General features: G+C 34.5%; 1 protein-coding gene across 4 annotated transcripts in view; it reads right to left on the bottom strand.

Moving 5' to 3' along the window:
• The window catches only part of il1rapl1a (interleukin 1 receptor accessory protein-like 1a), a 269,927-nt gene that overhangs the window by 197,420 nt on the left and 51,779 nt on the right, over positions 1-20,728 (bottom strand). For 2 of the 4 annotated variants that reach the window (NM_001077576.2, XM_068223462.2), the window contains exons 2-3: positions 17,403-17,504; positions 737-798 (exon numbers count right to left, since the gene is read on the bottom strand). Coding sequence is in view for 3 of the 4 variants with exons in the window: in XM_068223462.2 (XP_068079563.1) it covers positions 737-798; positions 17,403-17,411 (71 nt within the window). In the remaining variant the exon portion in view is untranslated. The remainder of the gene's footprint in view (positions 1-736; positions 799-17,402; positions 17,505-20,728) is intronic. The other 2 variants (XM_073912166.1, XM_073912163.1) reach the window with 1 other exon arrangement.

The raw sequence follows: 20,728 nt of genomic DNA on the forward strand, positions 1-20,728 counted from the left end.
TAAGAATACTAGAGTACTTATTAATGCATGATGCACATAATGAAGTGCATGCTACTACAGTATGAAAAAAACAACGGAATGGCACTTGCATATTTTATTCACTAATATTTATGTTATGTTCTTATAGTGTTCATTTATTTAATTTAAATCAGAAATTTAAGCATTATTATTTGATTATACTCCTCAGCCTTCATTGTTTAAAAAGATGCCGTTTGCCCTGCATAATTTCTTGCTTGGACTTTTTTTTCCACTCCTACTTATTCTGTTAGGAATGGAAAGTGTCAAAAAAATCATGGTTGATTTGTCAGAATGGTGAAGGAAGGTGGAGAGCACTGCCATGTGGGATACAGTAGTTTGGCATAAGGGTATTCCATCCATGCATGCAGAAAATCTGCATAGTGTGCATTATCTGCAATATAGGTTAAAAGTATATGCTAATACGCCATTCTGAACATAATATCTGAAAAAAAAAGACCTAGGGCTGATTTTAAAAAGATGCCAGGGGCGACAAATCTTCAAAAAGGCACCTATACATAATTTCAGCAGGAAACCAGGGGGAATTTTAACAATAGTTCCAGTAAAAAGCCACCAATTTACATTAGTATTCACTGAAATGATTATGGGACAGATTATTAATTAAAGTACACGGTGCAAGATTTGAAAGCTAATACATTTGATTTTTGCATTGCATAACTAAACTTGTTTGGTAGCTCACATGGTACAGCACTGTACTCACATTGTGGAGGGATCGGGTACGAGTCCAGTGAAACATGAGTCATGATAAAACAGCTCAGCGACCTGCAGAAGAAGTGAAATGGCATGGCTGTTTCAGAAAATAAATCTCTATTTCACATTTACCTACACAAGTAATATTATTTTGGTAATGCAACAGAGCAGGGGTTGGCTATGAAGTGCTAATTAAAATGTTTATGTTTTTTCACCTCAAACAAGAACAGTGAATGATATCATTAAAATCACTGCATGTATTGTGTAAATTAAAATATATATATTTTTAAATCTGTTACAAATATTGGCAGCCTTTGTCTGTTTTACTTGATATGGGCCTTGAAACAGAAGGGGCTCAGTACTTGCACTCAAAAATAAGCCCTGGCATCTTACCACAAAACACCAAAGTCTCAAATTAATGTCGTCAAAATTAACAAATATTAACCCAAAATCAAATACATGGAAATGTATGTTTGAGGTCTTGTTTTGAACATTTGTAATGGCAATATAAACATCAAGAATGGCAATGGTCAAAATGTAACACGCATGTACAGTATGATGCACATTATGTACTGTACTGTGTACTGCATGCTATAATTGGCATTGATTTGCATTCTATGGCACTTACATATTTAATTAAGCAAAACTAAATATAATTTAACAACTTTTGTTTTTAATTATACTGTTAAAAATGAGGACTGCACAATATATTGCAAAATTATCATGATAATTGTATATGTAATATACATATCGCAGAAACTTGTAATAAATTACACTGACAGTGTTCAGCATATACGAGTACACCACTCACTGATCCATTTTTTATAAATTTTTCATAAGAAGTTATAAAATATCATATTTGTGCATATACATTAGATTCACTTATGATAACGGTCCAGAAACTAGTACACCCAAATGTATATGTTATAGAAAAATATTGCATACAAATTTTAAAAAGAGGAAAAATCAAGAGAAGCAAAAAAATTTCTAAATATGTTTGGTGGCTAAAATATTATTTTAATAAATATATCTGTTTAATAAATCAGTTTTGTTTAAATGCACCAAAATGCATTGCCTATATTCACTGAGAAATGGATAAAAATATTCATTTTCAAAATGAGATGTACTCAATTACGCTGAGCACTCTATGTTATGCATTGGTTGTTTATTTAAATTCGGCCAATCAGATTGGGCCTTAATGTCACTGCCCCACCTCTCCAGTAGTTGTTGTTCTGCTATTAGCTAGAGTGGTCCACAGGTGAACTCTGAGCTAAAAATAAGTGCTTATGGCAGGAGTCAAGGCAAGAAAGAAAAAAACAACAGGCAGAATATCTGTCAGAATAAGAATAAGAGTCAGAATATCTGCTGGGGTTTTTACTCATTCATAGTGTTTTAAAGATTAAATGTTTGCACCTTGACACAGTTTGCTTTGTTTGTGTGTGTGTGTGTGTGTGCGTGCGTGTGTGTGTGTGCGTGCGTGCGTGCGTGCGTGTGTGTGTGTGTGTGCGTGTGTGTGTGTAAAATAAAATTAATTAGATCTGAAAAAAATTGTTTTAAACGTTGATTTTAATATCATTAAACAAATAAATGATTTAAGAACAAATGTTATGTTCTGAGAAACATAGGTATCGCAATACTCAACAACAAAGTAACATATTGTGCAACCCTGAAAACTATGTTTTTCATTCATTCAAATGAAAAAGTCATTACTAGCATGCCCCGTTAAATCACATTGTAGCAATTTTGTAAATGCATGAATGTAAACATGATCAAGAGGATCAAGATGAAGTTCAAACCGTGCATCAAAATGGGGGGAAATGTTATTTGAGTAGAGTTACTTGAATGTGGTGCTGGACAGGGAGGTTTGAATATTTCAGAAACTGCTGATCTACTGGGATTTTCACACAAACAACCCTCTTTTAGGGTTTAGAGAGAATAGTTTGGGGAAAAAAAGAAGAAAATATCCAGCGAGCAGAAGTTCTGTGGGAGAAAATGCATTGTTGATGCCAGAGGTCAGAGTAAAATGACCAGACTGGTTTGAGCTGATAGAAAGGCAACAGAAACTCAGGAACAGCAAACTGAGGCTACAATTCACACAGGCTCACCAAAATTGAACAATAGAAGGTTTGAAAAAGGCTTTCTGGTCTGCTGAGTCTTGATTTCTACTGGGACTTTCTGATGGTAGAGGCAGAATTTGGCATGAATCCAATATTGTATCCACATTTCAGGCTGGTGCTGATGGTATAATGGTGTTGGGGATGTATTCTTGGTACATTTTGTACCCTTAGTTCCAATTGAGCATCATTTAAACCCCAGAGTCCACCTGAGTATTGTTGCTCAGCATGTCTGTCCTGCTGTGAACACAGTGTACCAGTCTTGTGATGGCTAACTCTAGCAGTGGGATGTGACAAAGCTCAAATCATCTCAAACTGGTTTCTTCACTATGCTTAAAAGGCCTACACAGGCACAAGCTTGCAGTCCAATAGAGCACCTTTGGCATCCTAAGTTTGCAGCTGACAAATCTTCAGCAAATATGTGATGCTGTCATATCGATATGAAGGAAAGTCTAAGTTGAATCACAATTTTTTTCATAAGTTTTACATATAAATGCATCTTTCTAGTAATTGTGCAATTCATTTCTTTATTATATTTTCAGAAAGTTTTGGAATATTTTTTTCTCTCCCCAAAATTGTCACTACCGAAAACAACAATATATAAAGTACTGTAAATGTATTTTCCTTCTTTTTTTCCACAGGTAAATAAATATAACAATTAAGTAAAAAACAAAAACAAATTCCACCTATAGTCTAAAATGTAAATCAATGATTTTTTTTTCAAATTACTTGTTTCCACTGTCTACTTCCTGATTGCCCATCTCAGACATATAAGTCATAATCTGTTATGGTGCTAAATAACTTGCGCGCAGAGCTGGGTATAAATATCAGGATTGATATTTAGTGACCAAACACCCTTGTCAATATTGATAAAAATCGCTTTGGTAAAAAGTTTTGGTATGAAGTACAATTACCTCGGACAAACACAGCGCACCCAAACATTGCAGTGCTTTTTACTTTTCTCTATAAACTTGCATCGAAGCTGCAGCAATGATTTGTCCGTCTGTCATCCTCTAAGAAAAGACTTGATGGTTGCCTAGTTAAGAGAGACGCCATGGGAGCACAAGCACAAAGTGTTTTATAAATGGTCAAGGAAACCACACGCTTGACACTTCAGGTCAGAAAGCATGCAAAAATGAGGGCAGTGACTAGCAGAAGTCAGGTGATTGTAAATAAAAAAAGGATGTAAGGATGTCCCCAGAGTGGCTTTTTGAATTCTTTTCTTGAGCATCCCCGCCACTAGCACCCCATCTGAAAGATTTTTTAGTATAGGGGTTTATGTAGTCATCCAACTTCACAATCTTTAATTTTGCAGTACGTATTTGAATAATGATGGTTGGTTCCTTTACTTGATTGCTCAGATTTGATTATCATAATTAGTTTTGTTGAAAGAGTTTGAGGTTTACTGTATCATTATTATTGAGACCTTACAGATGTTGATCTACCTTTATCATTGCACACACTTTGTAACATTTTATCTATCAAGTTTGAGTGTCTTTAACACTTATGCTTATTTTATTATAAAGAGATCACATATTTCATTTAAATATGTTTTTGACTATAAACACTATTTGCCTAAGTAATGTTGGAAAATTAAAACAAAGTGGGTAAATAACAAAAAAAATCCTAATATTCCTAAATGGATTGTCAAGAATATTCAGTAATTATCTATATCGAATGATATGAAACATGATATTGTGATAATTTTTGTTGCAATATCGCCCAGCCCTACGTGCACACCTTGCAGTAGCACACAGCACACCGTGAATTGGCGAACACTTCATGCATTGTTTTGATTGGTTTCAGAAAATGATTTGATAATGTGATTTGGCATATCATTAAAGGAATAATTAGGATATTATCACTCAAGTTTCAGTAGTGATAAACAGGACATTTTTTTTAATCTATAAAAATTGCTTTATAAAAAGAGCCTCTCTTATGGGATTTTGAAAATGTCCTTCCATGCAGTGTGTAACAGCTCGAAGTGAAGTGAAATATCCAGCTAAGGCTTAAATCTAAAAGTGCACAGTGTTTAAAACTATTTATTCATCTATAAAAGAGTCGACTCAGTGTGGTTTGTATGAATCGCCACTGTAACGAGTCTTTAGACATGTTGGTGTGACGTCAATACAGAACTCAATCCCCGTCAATTTGTTGCGGAGCGCAGAAAATGTAAACTCCGGGCACCACCCACAAACACAGTAGAAAGAAAAAGAAGACCCTGGTTAAATCATATCGTGAAGACGCTGTGCTCTGAAGTGTGAGGGAAAATTAGTGTTATTTTCCCTACCCAAAAATGAAGCTGTGACGAGTCAGTGGTTGAAGTTTATTTTTGCAAAAAATACCTCAGCATTAAAGGCCGTCATTTCTTGTAATTTTTCTGACGAATGCTTCAGCAATCTACACGCTTACAACAGTGGATTCATTGGAGGTTATTAAAGGAAGGATCAGAAAAGACTATTGATGTATGGGACTTTGTCAGAGCATGACAGGATTTTTACAGTACACAGTTCATGGACCAGTTTATTCCTCCATTTTATAAGTGAAAGTAAGTGCGATTAAAATGGTTGCCTTCTTGTTTTTTCTAGCTTGCAAATCATGTATTTATTTGTGTTTTGTTACTTGTAACCGCTCCACGTGGCTTGTACTGTATCTGGTTAACTCCTTATATTCTCATATTGCGTCTAAAACCTTGGAGCTTGCGATCCACTGCCGTTTGTCGTTGCTATGGCCACCGTCAGCTTTTACTACATACGTGCGGCAGTCGAGTTTCAAAATAGTTTATAGTTTTCAGCTGTTTTTACTTATGGTTAAGAATAGAGCAATGCATTGCAGGCATATCAGCCTGTTGCTGGAGACCCCAAAAACAAAATATGACCCTTTTTAATGCATAATAGGGGCTCTTTAAAAATAAAACAGACAAACACACATATAGATTTCTTTTTAAGTGTGGGACCAATTATGTAGAGTGGCCCATACACAAACTCACAGCGTAATAGCAAGATAGCTGATATTCCCTGTTACATCAGACATGATGCATGCCTGATATCTCCTATTAGATAACTGGTTTGAATAATTGTTAATCTATTTTCTCTTAAAAGGAGTTTCAATAGGAAACAGGTAATGCAGGCTGAAAGCACTAGGCCAGCTGCTCGTTGTTGTCATGGTGATCTTAATCACCACACAAACACCTACAGAAGGCCAGAAACTATAACAATCACCCAAGCAGAGCCTCATAAAGAGTGTGATTGTGGAGATCTGGAATCATAAGGTACAATCTTCCACAGACAAGCCTCTCCATTATTCCTTTCATTTCTTGTGCTCGCATTTGGCAATGGCTGATTAAAGGCCGAAAATAGGTGCGTCGATTTGATACAAAGGAATGCTCGTGTTATTGCAAGCGACAAACAAGATGACATATGCGAAGTAATGCATATCGTATTGATATTTAACTGAAAATCCATACTATGTGGGTGTAAGTGGGTGTGTGTGTGGTAATTAACTGCGCAATGATCTCCGGTGCTTAGCGTTTCCAGCTCTCTCTTGTGTAGAGGCTGCTAATTAAAAAATAATTAAGAGGTGGGGGGAAAAAAATCAAACATTGTTTGCGATCAAGCACCGCATGCTGGGGGTGGGCTTAATTATGGTACGTCGTCGAGAGGGTCATGTCATCACCACGGCTACCTCTCAACATCGATTAAACACATGCCTTATCAGTGACACAACCCGAGCAATCCACTTCACAATCCAAGAAAGACAAGGCACGGACACGCAGTGGAAGGCCCGTCTCAGTGGACCGCCAATTACGCGCAATTACACTGAGAGACCGTGAAAGAGAGAGTGGTTACATTAACTCCTGTACACTCGTACAGTCGCGTAGTTACCGGTCTATTCTGGGATGTGAGCCCAGCTGACTGCACATTTATCTCCACTCTCATCTGTGAGCCTTGTGTAGGTGGGCACAGAGAAGTTCGCAAGCTTGGACGAGAAACAGAACTGACGAAAAGTTTGCACAGGAGCTAAACCGGAAGTTGTGGTCATATTACACGCAGAGATCCCCGGTGGTCAGACAGGCATGGTAAACACATCGTGCAATAGTCTTTTATCTCCAAATTGCATCAGATTCTGAAGTGAGTGAGTAAAACGGAGTAAGAGTGAGGGAGGACACCAAGATTAATGACACGCATCTGCATTTAAATTATGTCTGATTCCTCATTAACTCTCCAAGTTCACGTCGCCTGCCTCCACCCCCTCAAACGTAGCCTTTGGAGGAGTGGTGTGCTTTTACAGAGAATACATCAGGCCCAATGATAACATGACCCCCTGATATGGGCACAGAGCAAATGACAGCTAATTAGGAGGAAGTTCACCCTGAACACACACACACACATACACACTCAGCTAGCAGGTGTCTGACTGCTAGAAGCCATCTGACGGGAGTCTCGTTAGGATGTGGAAGCAATTTGAGCCCGGCGAACAGGACATTGGTCTCACAGTATATCATGGGAAATTACTGTGTATAGCAATCTGTATAAGAATGTTGGCACATGTTTCCAGTAAACTAGACTTGTAATTAGATTTAACAAATGATAAATGTCTTCAATTGAGCAAAGAATGAAATTTAAAGTTGGATTCATATCAATATTGATAATTGTGTTGCAAAAATTCAAAAAAAATGTTATTAAGTGTATAATACAATAATGTTCTGTGGTTTTATACAGATAGTTGGAAGTCAATTTTTATTTGTAGCTTTAATGTTTTAAATAACCATGTGATGATAGAATGTCACATTCAGAGAAATAGTCCAGACCTTTTATCAGAGTTTCTGCAGGGATAATCAAGTCAAAGTCTACAACTTTTTAAAACCATTTTGAATTGTACAATAATAAATAATACAATTTATACAATTTACACAAAATAAAAAATATATTTTTATACTTACACGGGGCTAAACACTAATAATGATTATTTCTAATGGTCCGGTCGTTGGCACCAAAAAAGAAAACGTAATTATTTCTTAGCAAAATATTTTAACATGCAGTTGCTGCCGGAAGTGGTATTAGTGAGGCCAACAGGGGGCGCTCAACCTGCGGTCTGTGTGGGTCCTAACGTCCCAGTATGGAGAAGAGGATTCTATACTACTCAGTGAGTGCCGTCTTTTGGATGAGACGTTAAACCGAGGTCCTGACTCTATGTGGTCGTTAAAAATCCCAGGATGTCCTTCGAAAAAGAAAGGTTTACCCTTATAATGTATCAAGTAAAGTGAAATGTTGCTCAGTTATTATCATGAGAAATTGTGTAATTGTTTTTAGTTTTCTTTCTCTGATTAGGAAATTTAATTTGGAGAAATTGCTATAACATGTATTGTACATTGTATCTCTTTGCAATAAAAAAAACAAATATTAAAAAAAGGTATTATTTATATTGTTGGTGAATGATAGGATGCTGGCCTGATAAGGCAGCTTTACTAGGACAGGGGAAAATTAAGACCTGTTTTAAATGATTTAAATGATATATATATATAATCAATTATAAATGATTTGGTATAATAGGAAAAACTATTTTAGATGGCTAAAAAAAGTTTCAAATGAGTTCTTAATAACTAATCAAAAAACCTTTCAATAAAAAGTGCTCTTTGGGGAACCATATAATTTTTTCTATGGCAGTGATACAAAAGTCCCTTTTATATTAGAACTTTTAGCATCAATTTGCAATAAAATTACTGTGAACTGAAAGCGTATATTCAGATAAAAAAAATAACAACTGTATACTGAAAGTATTATTATAATATGAAGAATTATACTTCTAAAATCCCTGAACATTTCTTAGAACTGACTAAAAATGCTTGCATTTATATTTTTTAACTATAATTTCTTTATGTATTTGTATCACAGTGAAACAGAAAAGATCTGTCAATCTTTTCATTTCCTTGCAGGTCCTCAAGGTCCTCTAAAGAAGTAAAAAAAAGACACAAAATGAAACATGCTGACAAAGTAAGAGCACACAGCTATAAATTTAGTGAGAAGAACATCACTGAACCTTTAACTTCCAGAACATTTCCATTGTACAAAAGAAGGTCCTATATAGAGGGAGAATATTCTTTACATTGCAGAAAAGGTCCTTTCATCTAAAAGCAGGTTATTAAAAATGTTTAAAGGTTATTAAAACAGGTTTAGTGAAAGACTCTTTAGAAAATGTAAATAATCTATGGCTGCCAATTCTTTGGTCAAAGTGTCTATTTTTACTTCAATTGCAACTGGATTATTATGAATAGAAAGAGTGTGATAAAAAAAAAAGATATATATATAAATGTAATGCAATGTTTATTTATATAGCGCATTTATCATGTATGGCCAAACACCCAAAGCGCATTACAATCATGAGAGGGTGTCTCTCCACACCACCACCAGTGTGCAGCATCCACTTGAATGATGCGAATATGCAGCCATAGGACAACGGTGCCAAAGCGCTCACCACCCACCAGCTATAGGTGGAGTCAATAGAGCCAATTTGGTGGATGGGGATAATTGGGAGGCCAAGGTAAGGAACAATAGGGGGATTTGGCCAGGACACTGTAGTTACATCCACTTTTTACAAAAATAGCCATAGGATTTTTAATGACCACAGAGAGTCAGGACCTCAGTTTAATGTCTCATTCAAAAGACGGCGCTCACTGACAGTATGGTGTCTCCTTCACTATGTATATCAGGGGATAAGGACTGCAGACTGCAGGTTGTGCACCCCCTGCTGGCCTCACTAACACCACTTCCAACAGCAATCTTGTTTTCCCATGTGGTCTTCAGGTATGGACCAAGCTCAATCATGCTTAGCTTCAGTGAGCAACCAGTTTTTGGCTGCAGGGTGATATGGCTGTGTAAGCTTCTTTTAAACCATTAGTCCCATTTAACCCTTTTACTACTGGCTGTAAGCTCCTATTCAGACCTGACTCCTTCCAACAACAACAACAGACAACCAATTTATTTAATCACAAATAAAATCCATTTCACATACAAGTACATAACATTATGGAAGTAATAATCCATCATATTTTTTTTCAAAGCAAACGTGTATGAAGAAACAAAAGACTAAATAAAACTGGCTGACAAAAAAGATAACATACAAAATTAATAAGAAGAGCTATAGTAAAAAAAAAAAAAAGAGAGAAAGGATTGCACTTTCCCAAACAAAACAAAACCAACTGGCTATTCCTATTTGTTTTCTTGGCATGTTTAAATAAGTGTGGGCTGTCTTATATTCAAATGACTACATATTTGTGTTTTTCTTAAACACTAAAATAACCAAGAGACTTTGTCCCAAATACGCAGCTAATCATAGACTTTCTTAAAAATGAGTGAGAATAGCATTACTGCAAAAAAAGAAAGGATTGCACCATTACAAACAAAACACAACCAGTTGGCTTCAGCAAGAGCTCCTAAAGACTGTTGATGGCAGACACTTGAAATATAATGAATCGTCTTGAGTACACTATAGAATATCTGAGGCTCCTCCAGAAGAGACACATCTGTTCAGTGAGCACTTGACAGAATCCTGTTAATGCACTAACTGCAAAAACCCTCTTAAACTTCTACTTTTCTAACTGTCATCTCTGTTCTACTTCTCTGAGCTGTTCTGCAACTCCACACCGCAGCACTTCTTCTTAAGTCACTGCTTCCCTTATGTTGTGTCCCTTGCATGTAGTGTAAGTCGCTTTAGATAAAAGCCTCTGCTAAATGAGTAAATGTAAATGTGAGGGCACTTACACTGTGAATATGTGAAAAGATCACCGATGTAATTAAGGGAACCCAAACAGTGCCTCAAGTGTCTATTCATTTTTACGACAAAAGCTCGGATACTTAATCTTTTAAGAATGTTTACATCAAAATGTTCACCTTTTGAGTATAGACTTTGATATCTTGGAAAATTTAAGCGCAAATTCCAGTAAGGTGCAACAATGTAATGTTTCTTTTATGCACATCTTATCAGAGATGATTCTTACACTCATCTTACAAAATATTATCTGCAGACATTTTTATCTTGGCAATTCAAACACAACCCTGCGGAGACCACAAGTAAGATTATTAAAGTCTTTTCTTAAAAAAATCCCTCTGTTTGATCTCTTTTTAATTTCATTGTCACAAAATTACGTCTGTGAAAATAAAATGTCAATATATATGTGAAATATTCAAGTAGTCCTTCAAACAACTACAGTAATGTGTCATTCGCAGTGCTTAATTTGTGAATTGCGAGGTCCCGGAACAGATCGGGATGATGGATCTGGGATGTTACCCAAGGATGTAGAGATGTTGTGCACAAAAGTGGAGAGAGGCGGGCGGGGATAGCAGGGCGTTGGATGGCGGTGGGGTGTGGCGGACGTAAGTTAAGAGCCGGGAGGGGGGTTGGTTGTTCGAAAGTGAAGAGGGTTGGAGAGTCACGGAAGAACGTGAAAGTGAACAGCGGACGGACGGGGGAGAGAGGGCGGTTAAGGAGGGGGATCGGCAAAATGCATGCACACATTTAGTCAGAGATTGATGAATTAATGCTTACTATTTGCATCTTCGTTAAATCTAATAAACTATCTATAAGCTTTTCGGTGTCCCCCACATGTTTTCATTGTGGTCTGTGCTATTTGCAGTGCATTTCTGTATTTGCATGTGTTGAGAGTATTTTCATGCACAACATACTATAAATACAATCAAGAAAAAGATGCAACTGAAATAATGTGTTTTATCAGTTTTTGAGTCTAACAGTATTCAAGTAAGGTAACTGAATAATAAAAAATTATAATTCAATAAAATTAATCATAGTTAAGGTCACAAATGGTGCAATTTCTTATACCTGAATGTTTTTTTAAAGTTATTATACAATTACAGGCATCAAAACACATGCAAATGAACAGCTATAATACAAATTCAACATTGCATATCCTGCGATGTGACTATTGTTATATATACACAGATGATTCAGAATTATTAGCCCCCCTTTGATTTTTTTATTTCCCAAATGATGTTTAACAGAGCAAGCCAAGGACATTTTCACAGTATGTCTGATACTATTTTTTCTTCTGGAGAAAGTCTTAATTGTTTTATTTTGGCTAGAATAAAAACCATTTTAATGACAAAATGATTAGTCCCTTTGAGCTATATTTTTTTGATAGTCTAAAGAACAAACCATCATCATACAATAACTTGCCTGATTACCCTAACCTGCCTAGTTACCCTAATTAACCTAGTTAAGCCTTTAAATGTCACTTTAAGCTGTATAGAAGTGTCTTGAAAAATATCTTGTCAAATATTATTTACTGTCATAATGTCAAAGATAAAAGAAATCAGTTATTAGAAATGAGTGACTAAAACTATTATGTTTAGAAATGTGTTGAAAAAATCTTTCTGTTTGACGGAAATTGGGGAAAAACTTAATAGAAGGGCTAATAATTTAGGGGGGCCAATAAATGACTTCAACTATATATTTTTTTCTTCTTTTTGTCATATTTGTTTAAATTGCAAGGACTAAGTGTTGCTTTTTTAAGTATAATAGCCAGACAGCTTCTGCACATGCAGTTAATGATATATATTTCATGAATACAAATATTACACTTTTGTCTAAACATAATTAAGCAGAACATTTCATCTTCATTCAGTGTAACAAATATACAAAAAATACACTTATTTTGATCTGTGCCTGATTTTTACTTATTAATAAAAATGTGTTAAAAGCGTGTTTAAAGAAATCTTGGCGAATTTAAGCTCAAGTTCTATTAAAATGCAGCGATGTAATGTTTCCTCTACACACAATGCAGTCAGTGTGCACATTTTCTGCAGACTTTGATATCTTGGCAAATTCATGCACAACCCTGAGGCATTATTATACCTCAAGTGAGATAATTGAGGTCTGTTTTCTCAAGATTAAAAAAAAAAAGAATTAGAGAATCCATTTGATCTCTATTTAATCTAATTGTCATTTTGGTAAAATGATTGAAATATCAAATAAATTAAAGACATATTTCTGTCCTGTGACTGTCCACCATTACAGTATGTCCTTGATAAAGACGCTTAGCCTCGGGGTATTCCAAAGGGATTGTTCCTGTAATAAGTGTACCGTAAAAAGCCATCATCTGTGAGCAGTGTTCTATAAGTCTCTTAACTAGTTTCTCACAATCTGGTCACAAGTATAGGTTAGCTATTCAACACTAACATAGATCTCAAAAAAGAAAACACCTGGCCTTAACTTATAGAAACCCTCTGCACCAGACTGGCGCATATTCATTCTAAACCGCATAATTAATCACCCTCCATTAATTATGAAATAAATAATTAGTCTCCAAAGTAGACTTGGAATGATGTGATTAAACCAGACTAATTAATGTATTAATTGATTTTATGTTAATTTAATTTTCTGCTAGAATGGCCGAATCTGTAGAGAATCACACTGAGTTTAATGCAGAACCTGATGACAAAGGTCAGCTTAATGAGATGAATGCTGTTATATGACTAGCCGAGTTTACTTGAACGTGACATTTACAGTCATGATGGGAAATATATTTAATAAATAAATAAAACGAAGGCTTGGAACATTCTGTCAGAGTGTCATTTTTTAGGCACAGAGAAGAAAAATGCTCGTTGTTGCACAGAACACCAAGGCTTAAAAAAGATCCTCCTGCATTTTGAATATTTGGTAAATTTTTAAACACGGCTTGTTCTTCTACAAAGTGCCGAATAGTTACTCTTTCCATCGCTTGAATATTAACAATCCAGCATCTGTTTTGCTAGAGGAGCTGCTTCTCCCTTTAGATTCTACAGAGTTGAAAAAGTTAACAGGCCTATACATTCAGGATAGTTTCACTTAACTTTAATTCACTCAGAAAAATCACAGTTTCTAAATTGTTTTCCTCTGCAAAAAAAGCGTTATTTTAGTTGCCAAAAGACAGCAAACGCAACTTGTGTCGAAAATATAAGACATTAAAATTAGTCTAAAATTAATTCAGCATTTGCAGTCACATTCACATCCATGAAAACAGCCTTTTTTCTTGTAATATTGCTTAATTATATTATTTAATAATGAAGATTTATTTAAACCAGAGCTCAAATGTGCGCTTTTTTTAATCACATCTTAAATTTTGTTGCCATTTTTATAAATTTAGAAGACATTTTGTCATGATGTTTGTTAATTTCTGACCCAACACAACAGTAACAAAATCTAATATAAAAATAGTTATCGATTGCATTTGAAATAGGAAATTTTACATCCAATCACAGTAATGGTGTTAACAAATGAACAGACAATGCACTGGCAGGTTAGTGATTTCCCTGGAGCAGTGATATTGACTGGGCTTGAAATAAAATCCTTTAAGTCTGAGACCAAGACAAAACCGAGTGCAAATGCTCCCAATACCAAGAAAAGACCAAGTCCTTTGAAAAATGGTCTCAAGACTACTTTCAAGCAATCCAACACTAATGAAGACACTTACTGGCTAATGACTGATAAACCAGTTTACAGCTATGTCTGATAGTTTTTTAAAGTGGATAAAACTAATGAAATGAAAAACTTTTCTTAATGAATTAAATGTGCAATTGGGGGTTGTCTTCAGAAGTCTTTTTTTGTTTTTTTGTTAGGCTGGATGAGAGTCTATTCACATTCAGATAGAAAACCTTAAATTAAGTGGTCCAAATGTAATTATATGTATTTTATCATTCTGTGGAAGGTGCAGGAGCAAGAAAAGTTTGTCATATTAAAACGTTTGGTCAGAACATTATGATAGGCTGTCCTAACTAACTCTCAAAATATGTAAATGCAAACATCTGTGCACAGACTACATCATCGGTGCTCATGGATGCATTCAGAGAATTGCAGGCAAACGTCAACAACCTACCCTCTTTTTAAAGATTGAAATTGTAATTATTAATAGGATATTTATGCATATGGACATTTAATTTTCAGCCAGCCAGCCCCAGGGCTTCAGTGAACTGTTTTTCCATGATAAAATTTTCACTTTTAACGTCTGATTTCTTTAAAAATCTGTGATCTTTACTGCCTGATAGATATACGATATAAAGTAGGTTTCAGACCAGACAAGAAGCACTGCATTAAATTCCATTTTCCCCGACCATGTCTTTTAAATATGACAGTTTATTTTACCACACTATTTTCAATGGAGTTTCTGCGCTTGCCTGCTGGTTAGGATGGCGCTATCGCTTACACAGTCTTTCATCTCGTTTTACGCTTGAACAACTAAATTAATGCTTTAGTCTATTTAACTGAATTTATTTTTTTAACACACTACAACATCGATGCTGTAAAAGGAACTGCATGAAATTGAAAAAAAAAAAGTCACAATAACCGTTCACTTGTGTATACTCTACATACAGTATACTCTCACACTTCATTTGCTTCTATTTTAAATGCTTGGTGGTTATGTAATCAAAAAGACTGAAGTTGATTGCATTTCTAATTTGCTTATGTTTCAGTTGGCTGAATGAACATTAATTTGGTCTCTCACACATGTAACTTTGCTGGTTAAAGTATGCATCAATAGTCCAGCAAGGCCTGGCACAAAATAAAGCAACAACATCTTTTGGATCTTCAATACAAGACTTTTTTTATTTAAAAAAACACATTTCAGCAAAATGACATTATGCACAACAGGACTAATTGCTCTGTTAAAAATAATTTGGGAAATATAAAAAAAAAAATCAAAAGGAGGCTAATAATTCTTACTTCAACTGTACATGTATATACTGTATATATATATATATATATATATATATATATATATATATATATATATACACTGTATATATATATATATATATATATATATATATATATATATATATATATATATATATATATATATATATATATATATATATATATATATATATATATATATATATATATATATGGTTTGAAAATTCAGATTTTTATCCATTTCACAGTGAATATGTTTAATATATATATTGGTGCATTTGAACAAAACAGACTTATTAAACAGATATATTTGACTGAACATATATATTTGAGCATTTTCAGTATATTAGGTGACATATGCAGTAAAAACTCAAAACATAAATTCACATAGAAAGTATATGTTAACATTATATTGAAACTTTTGTTTATATTTTGACCACAGACTGACCACAGAGTTAAGGGACCAGAAAAAAAAAAATTGTACTCTAAATGAAGAAAAGACATGCGTTATGGATGTGACCAAAAAAGTCTGTGAGTTTGCAGTATACAACAAACTTTGTAATAATTCTGTGAATTAAACTGTACAACCCAAAAAGAAACAATTCTAATCAAAAGGATGAAATATGTCTCTCTATAGAACAAAAATAATTGACTTTATTTGATTTTACATTTTTGCATTTATGAGGAAAAAGTGTAATTATTGATGTGACATATATCTTTTGTGGATATGACCGATGTGAAATTGCCACTTATGTGACTTTGGTAAATCAAATATAATAGTTTGAAAATACTGAGAGAGACTAATTAAAATAATATTTTAGTCACAGCACATATTTAGAAATAGAAAGATAATAAATTTACATTCAAGCGAAATATTGCAAAAAATTACAGACTACAACATTTCAACTTCACTTTGTTATTTAATATTTTTCCTTACCATATACATTTGGGTGCAACATATAATTGTTATTTTATTAGATTAGATTTAGACTAAACTAATTTATATGCACAAATATAGCATTGCAAAACATCCTGTATAAAATATTAATTTAAAAGATAGATTTGTGTTTTCTCAGATGAGCACTGTATGTCCAGCAATAAGTGAGTGTGATTATAATTGTGCCATTAAACATTTCAGTCACCCTTGTGTATTTATCACATCATTTTAACCACTTGAGGTAGTGCTAATATTAGCATCCTCTCAGTCTTGACTGCAAACACACTGCTGTTCTTTATCTACTAATGCAGCATCTAGTCAACAAATTAATTACTTTATAATGATATCACAACATGCACTGCGGTACTGTATCAAGAATCAGTGCCGGCTGACTAATAGGCAAATCAAACTTTCCACCTCAGCTGCAGCCATTTAAAAACATTCACATTACTACACTTTTTTTTTTTTTTACACTTTTTTCAGATGTAAACACCAAACAAAAAATGTAAGCAAAGGGGAAAAAAGAAAAAGAAACTCTCAAAAAAAGGAAGCTCTCATTCCTATGTGACAAAAATTAGATACATGCATTTGTATTTGCCATGTGACATATAGTTCTACATAGTTTTTTTTTTTTTATTATAGAAACATTGCAATAACTGGGTTGTTGCCATATTGTTTAGCAATCTTTATGATTTCAGTTTAACTACAGATGCTATGGTTAAACTATATGGTCAGTACCAAACCCATGGTCAATACGTTTAAAAATATATAGTATCTGCTTGTACAGTACCTTCTTAGAGTAAATGAGCAATAACACAATTAGTAGCTGTGATTGTGCTCAGCCATGTTGATATAGAGCCATATCGCAATGCTATGAGTGTGATAGGGTGTTTATGAACAAGTTTGTTAGCACAATTGTGTAAAAAAAGAGAGAGACTTACCTCATTCATTCTTCAGGAAGGTCTCGTGTTGTCAGGCCCGGACTAAGAATTCAGAGGCCCCTGGGCACATTGTCTTGTTTGGCCCCTTACCTGGCTGCACCCCTGAAGTTGCAAAAAAAAATAAGAATAATAAAATATTTTTAATGAAATTAATCTATAATGTATTGCCTGCATTTTTTAAATAAATGATATACATAGATATATTTATAGTCTACAAAGATTTTACTTATTTTTAAGGCATTTTAAGCACACTTTGATTTAAAAAAAACTAATAAAATTATTGAAAATTAATGGTTTTTAATATACTTGTTCAAGTTCACTGAAGCAGTACTAAAGCATATGAAATAAGCTAAACCTTATCAAATACCCACAAGCCACTTGTGACTTTATATCACATTATCATAGTTTTAATTTTTTATTTCTTTTCTAATAAAAATAAATGTATTTCCAATCTGATATGTATTGGGGAAAAAAAGAATGAGTTCATCAGAAGCTGGATTCGAACCGATTGATGATCAATCACGTCAAAACATGTTGCCATGCGCTTTACAAGCTACAGTACGTCATTCACACAGCTGTCAATTGCGCTCTTCAGTTGTGTTGTCTCTGTCAATCAAACAGTGATGGGCGGAAATCGCTCAAATAGCTTATTCCAACGAGGTGTGCTATTTGCACTTTTGCACTATTTGCGCTTTTTTTCCTCCTCGCAGTGGCCCCAAGTGCATACAGGCCCCTGGGCCTGTGCCTATAAAGCCTATTGGTTAATCTGGCCCTGCGTGCTGTTAAATGCTAGTTTCAATGTCCTTTATACAGTATATGAGGTACTGTATATTTCTCATATACTGTATTTCTGTATTTCCATGACAACACTGCACGTGTCTTGTTGAAAGTAAAACTATAGGGCACAGTCTTTTGGCTATATCTAAATTCGTAACAATGTTACACCAAGTCCTAACAATATGCAAAGTGGCTCTGCGACAAAAGGTAAAAGCTATTTTTTTCACGTTGTAAGGGTGTCATGCAATGACTCCTGACCATCCGCAACGGTGACACGCAAAGTCTATATTCCTGTGGCGTGGCGGCTAAAACAACATAAACTATGAGACAATATCATAGACATAATCAATCAATTATCAATAGTCATGGACAATGATAGGCCCAGCCAGGAACTGATAATGTGTTTATTAAGAGATGTTTCTAATAAGAGTATGAATGCCAGTTTTATTATCATACTGAAAGCCAGCTTTGTTTACCTGAGTGTTTGTTGCAATTACAAAAGTAACTAGTTACTGCAATTAATACAATTTTATTCTAATTGCAATGTTTCCAAATAAAATGTTAATAATGTCATAAACAATTTATAATTTTTGAGTAATTTTTTCATAAAATACTATTCTAATAGAAAATGTGATTTATTGAACAATAATACAGTAAAAGTAAAAACTATTTATTATTATTTTAAGAGATATGTAAAGGCAGAGAGTTCAGATGTAGCAATAAATAGAAACAGCATTAAAACTACATCTATATATATATATATATATATATATATATATATATATATATATATATATATATATATATATATATATATATATATATATAATTTGTTTATTTATTTATTTTACTTAAGCTATATGTTCCAAAAATACAGAAATATTAGATTAATAGATTTATGAGATCAAAGATTAGTTATAAGCCACATTTTTGAATTCTAAACAACATTGCTCCATCCTAAAAACTTTAAGTGAAATGCAGTATCCTAGTATTTGTACATTTTAAGGGTATTCCATAGTATTTGGTTTTGTCCGCTGATGTCTGACACTCCGCTGGTGCATCAGAAACCCTGCACAAAGTAGGTACTAAATTTGAATGTAAAATTAGTTCACAATAATTAGAAAAGTATGCTTTATATACAGTAGTATGAATATGAGTAGCAATAGGTATCTGGACATACTAAATCCACCATGTTGCAGCATGACCCCCCAGCATCAAATGCATTGTTTCACTTCCATTTATTAATTCTTTCCCATGGCCTCATGGGATCGTGTAAATCATATGCACACTTCTCAGTGGAAGTAGTAGGTCACCCAGTTACAGTACTTATTCTCACTCAGTGAAAACTATGACTTCTGACGTACTACTCATCTCACGTAGTGTTTTTCATAAAGTAGGGATGCACACAATTTCAGATGCACCGCCTGTAGCTATGTTTCCATCAGCCAGTTTTAATGTGCATTTTGAAGTATCACATCAGAAATATTTAGTGAGGAATGCGGCAGGTAGAGTGACAAGAAGGTAAAGAAATTCTATAGGTAATACTGGTAGAACATTGCATGGAAGAACTCCCAGCCAATCAGATTTGAGAAGTAGAACAAACAGCTGAATAAATTTAGATATTGTATTTGGGTTACATTTAAAGGAAGATTGTACGGTAGATAGTCATCAAACGGGATGCAACAATATTCAGCCTCTAAACTGTAATAAGACAGTCATGAATAGAAAATGTGTTCAAATAAAACTATTACCTCATGTATTACGGTGAATCTATCTTTACGCAGAAGTGCTTTTTATTTGTTACCCTGTCTATAAGAGATCAACTGAGGTTACTTCCACACAAATATACCCATAATTCATCAGTAAGCAACTCTAGATAAACACAATAATTGACACATGAGGGTTTAATTGGCGTGATTTACTGAGGAGGGACATGGGAAGAGGCGTGACAAATCAGCTGTTGCTCTCAAACTCATTTCCACAGATTGTTCCAGAAGCTTTAATAGCCCCAATCAGAGAGTGAGCCTGTGCCCATTTAACATTCAAATAATGCTAATGTTACAGCGAACTAAATAATAGATCAAAAAGCATTTATCGCATCTGCGGAGTCCAGTGAATAACCCAGTTATCAGTCAGCCGAACAGCAGCTGTCAGATTCAATGTGATGGAATGGACTCTGAGTCTGAATACGAGATTACATGAGCGATTTTCTGTTGATCTTGTCTTCTGATCTCAATCAAAACAAATGCATATAGGCTACAATGATTTGCTCATATATGCGCTTTACCCATAAAGATATGCGGCATACTGCAGCATGCAAGATGAGAGGGGCCGCACTTCACATATTCCATTTGAAATGCATAACACTTCATGCGTTTGAAGTCGTTTGCTTACTTAAGGGATAAAAAGAAAACACACCCTGTCATCCTGTGTGATGGCTGATGAAATTATGATGGTGCAATTCAGGTTATTCAGCCATCAAATGATGCTGGTTTTGTGGCTGTTGAGCTGTAGTGAGGTCATAACAGAGGGTTGGTAGTGCCGTTCTG

The sequence above is a fragment of the Danio rerio genome, chromosome 9 (genome assembly GCF_049306965.1).
Source record: "Danio rerio strain Tuebingen ecotype United States chromosome 9, GRCz12tu, whole genome shotgun sequence".
Taxonomy (NCBI): domain Eukaryota; kingdom Metazoa; phylum Chordata; class Actinopteri; order Cypriniformes; family Danionidae; genus Danio; species Danio rerio.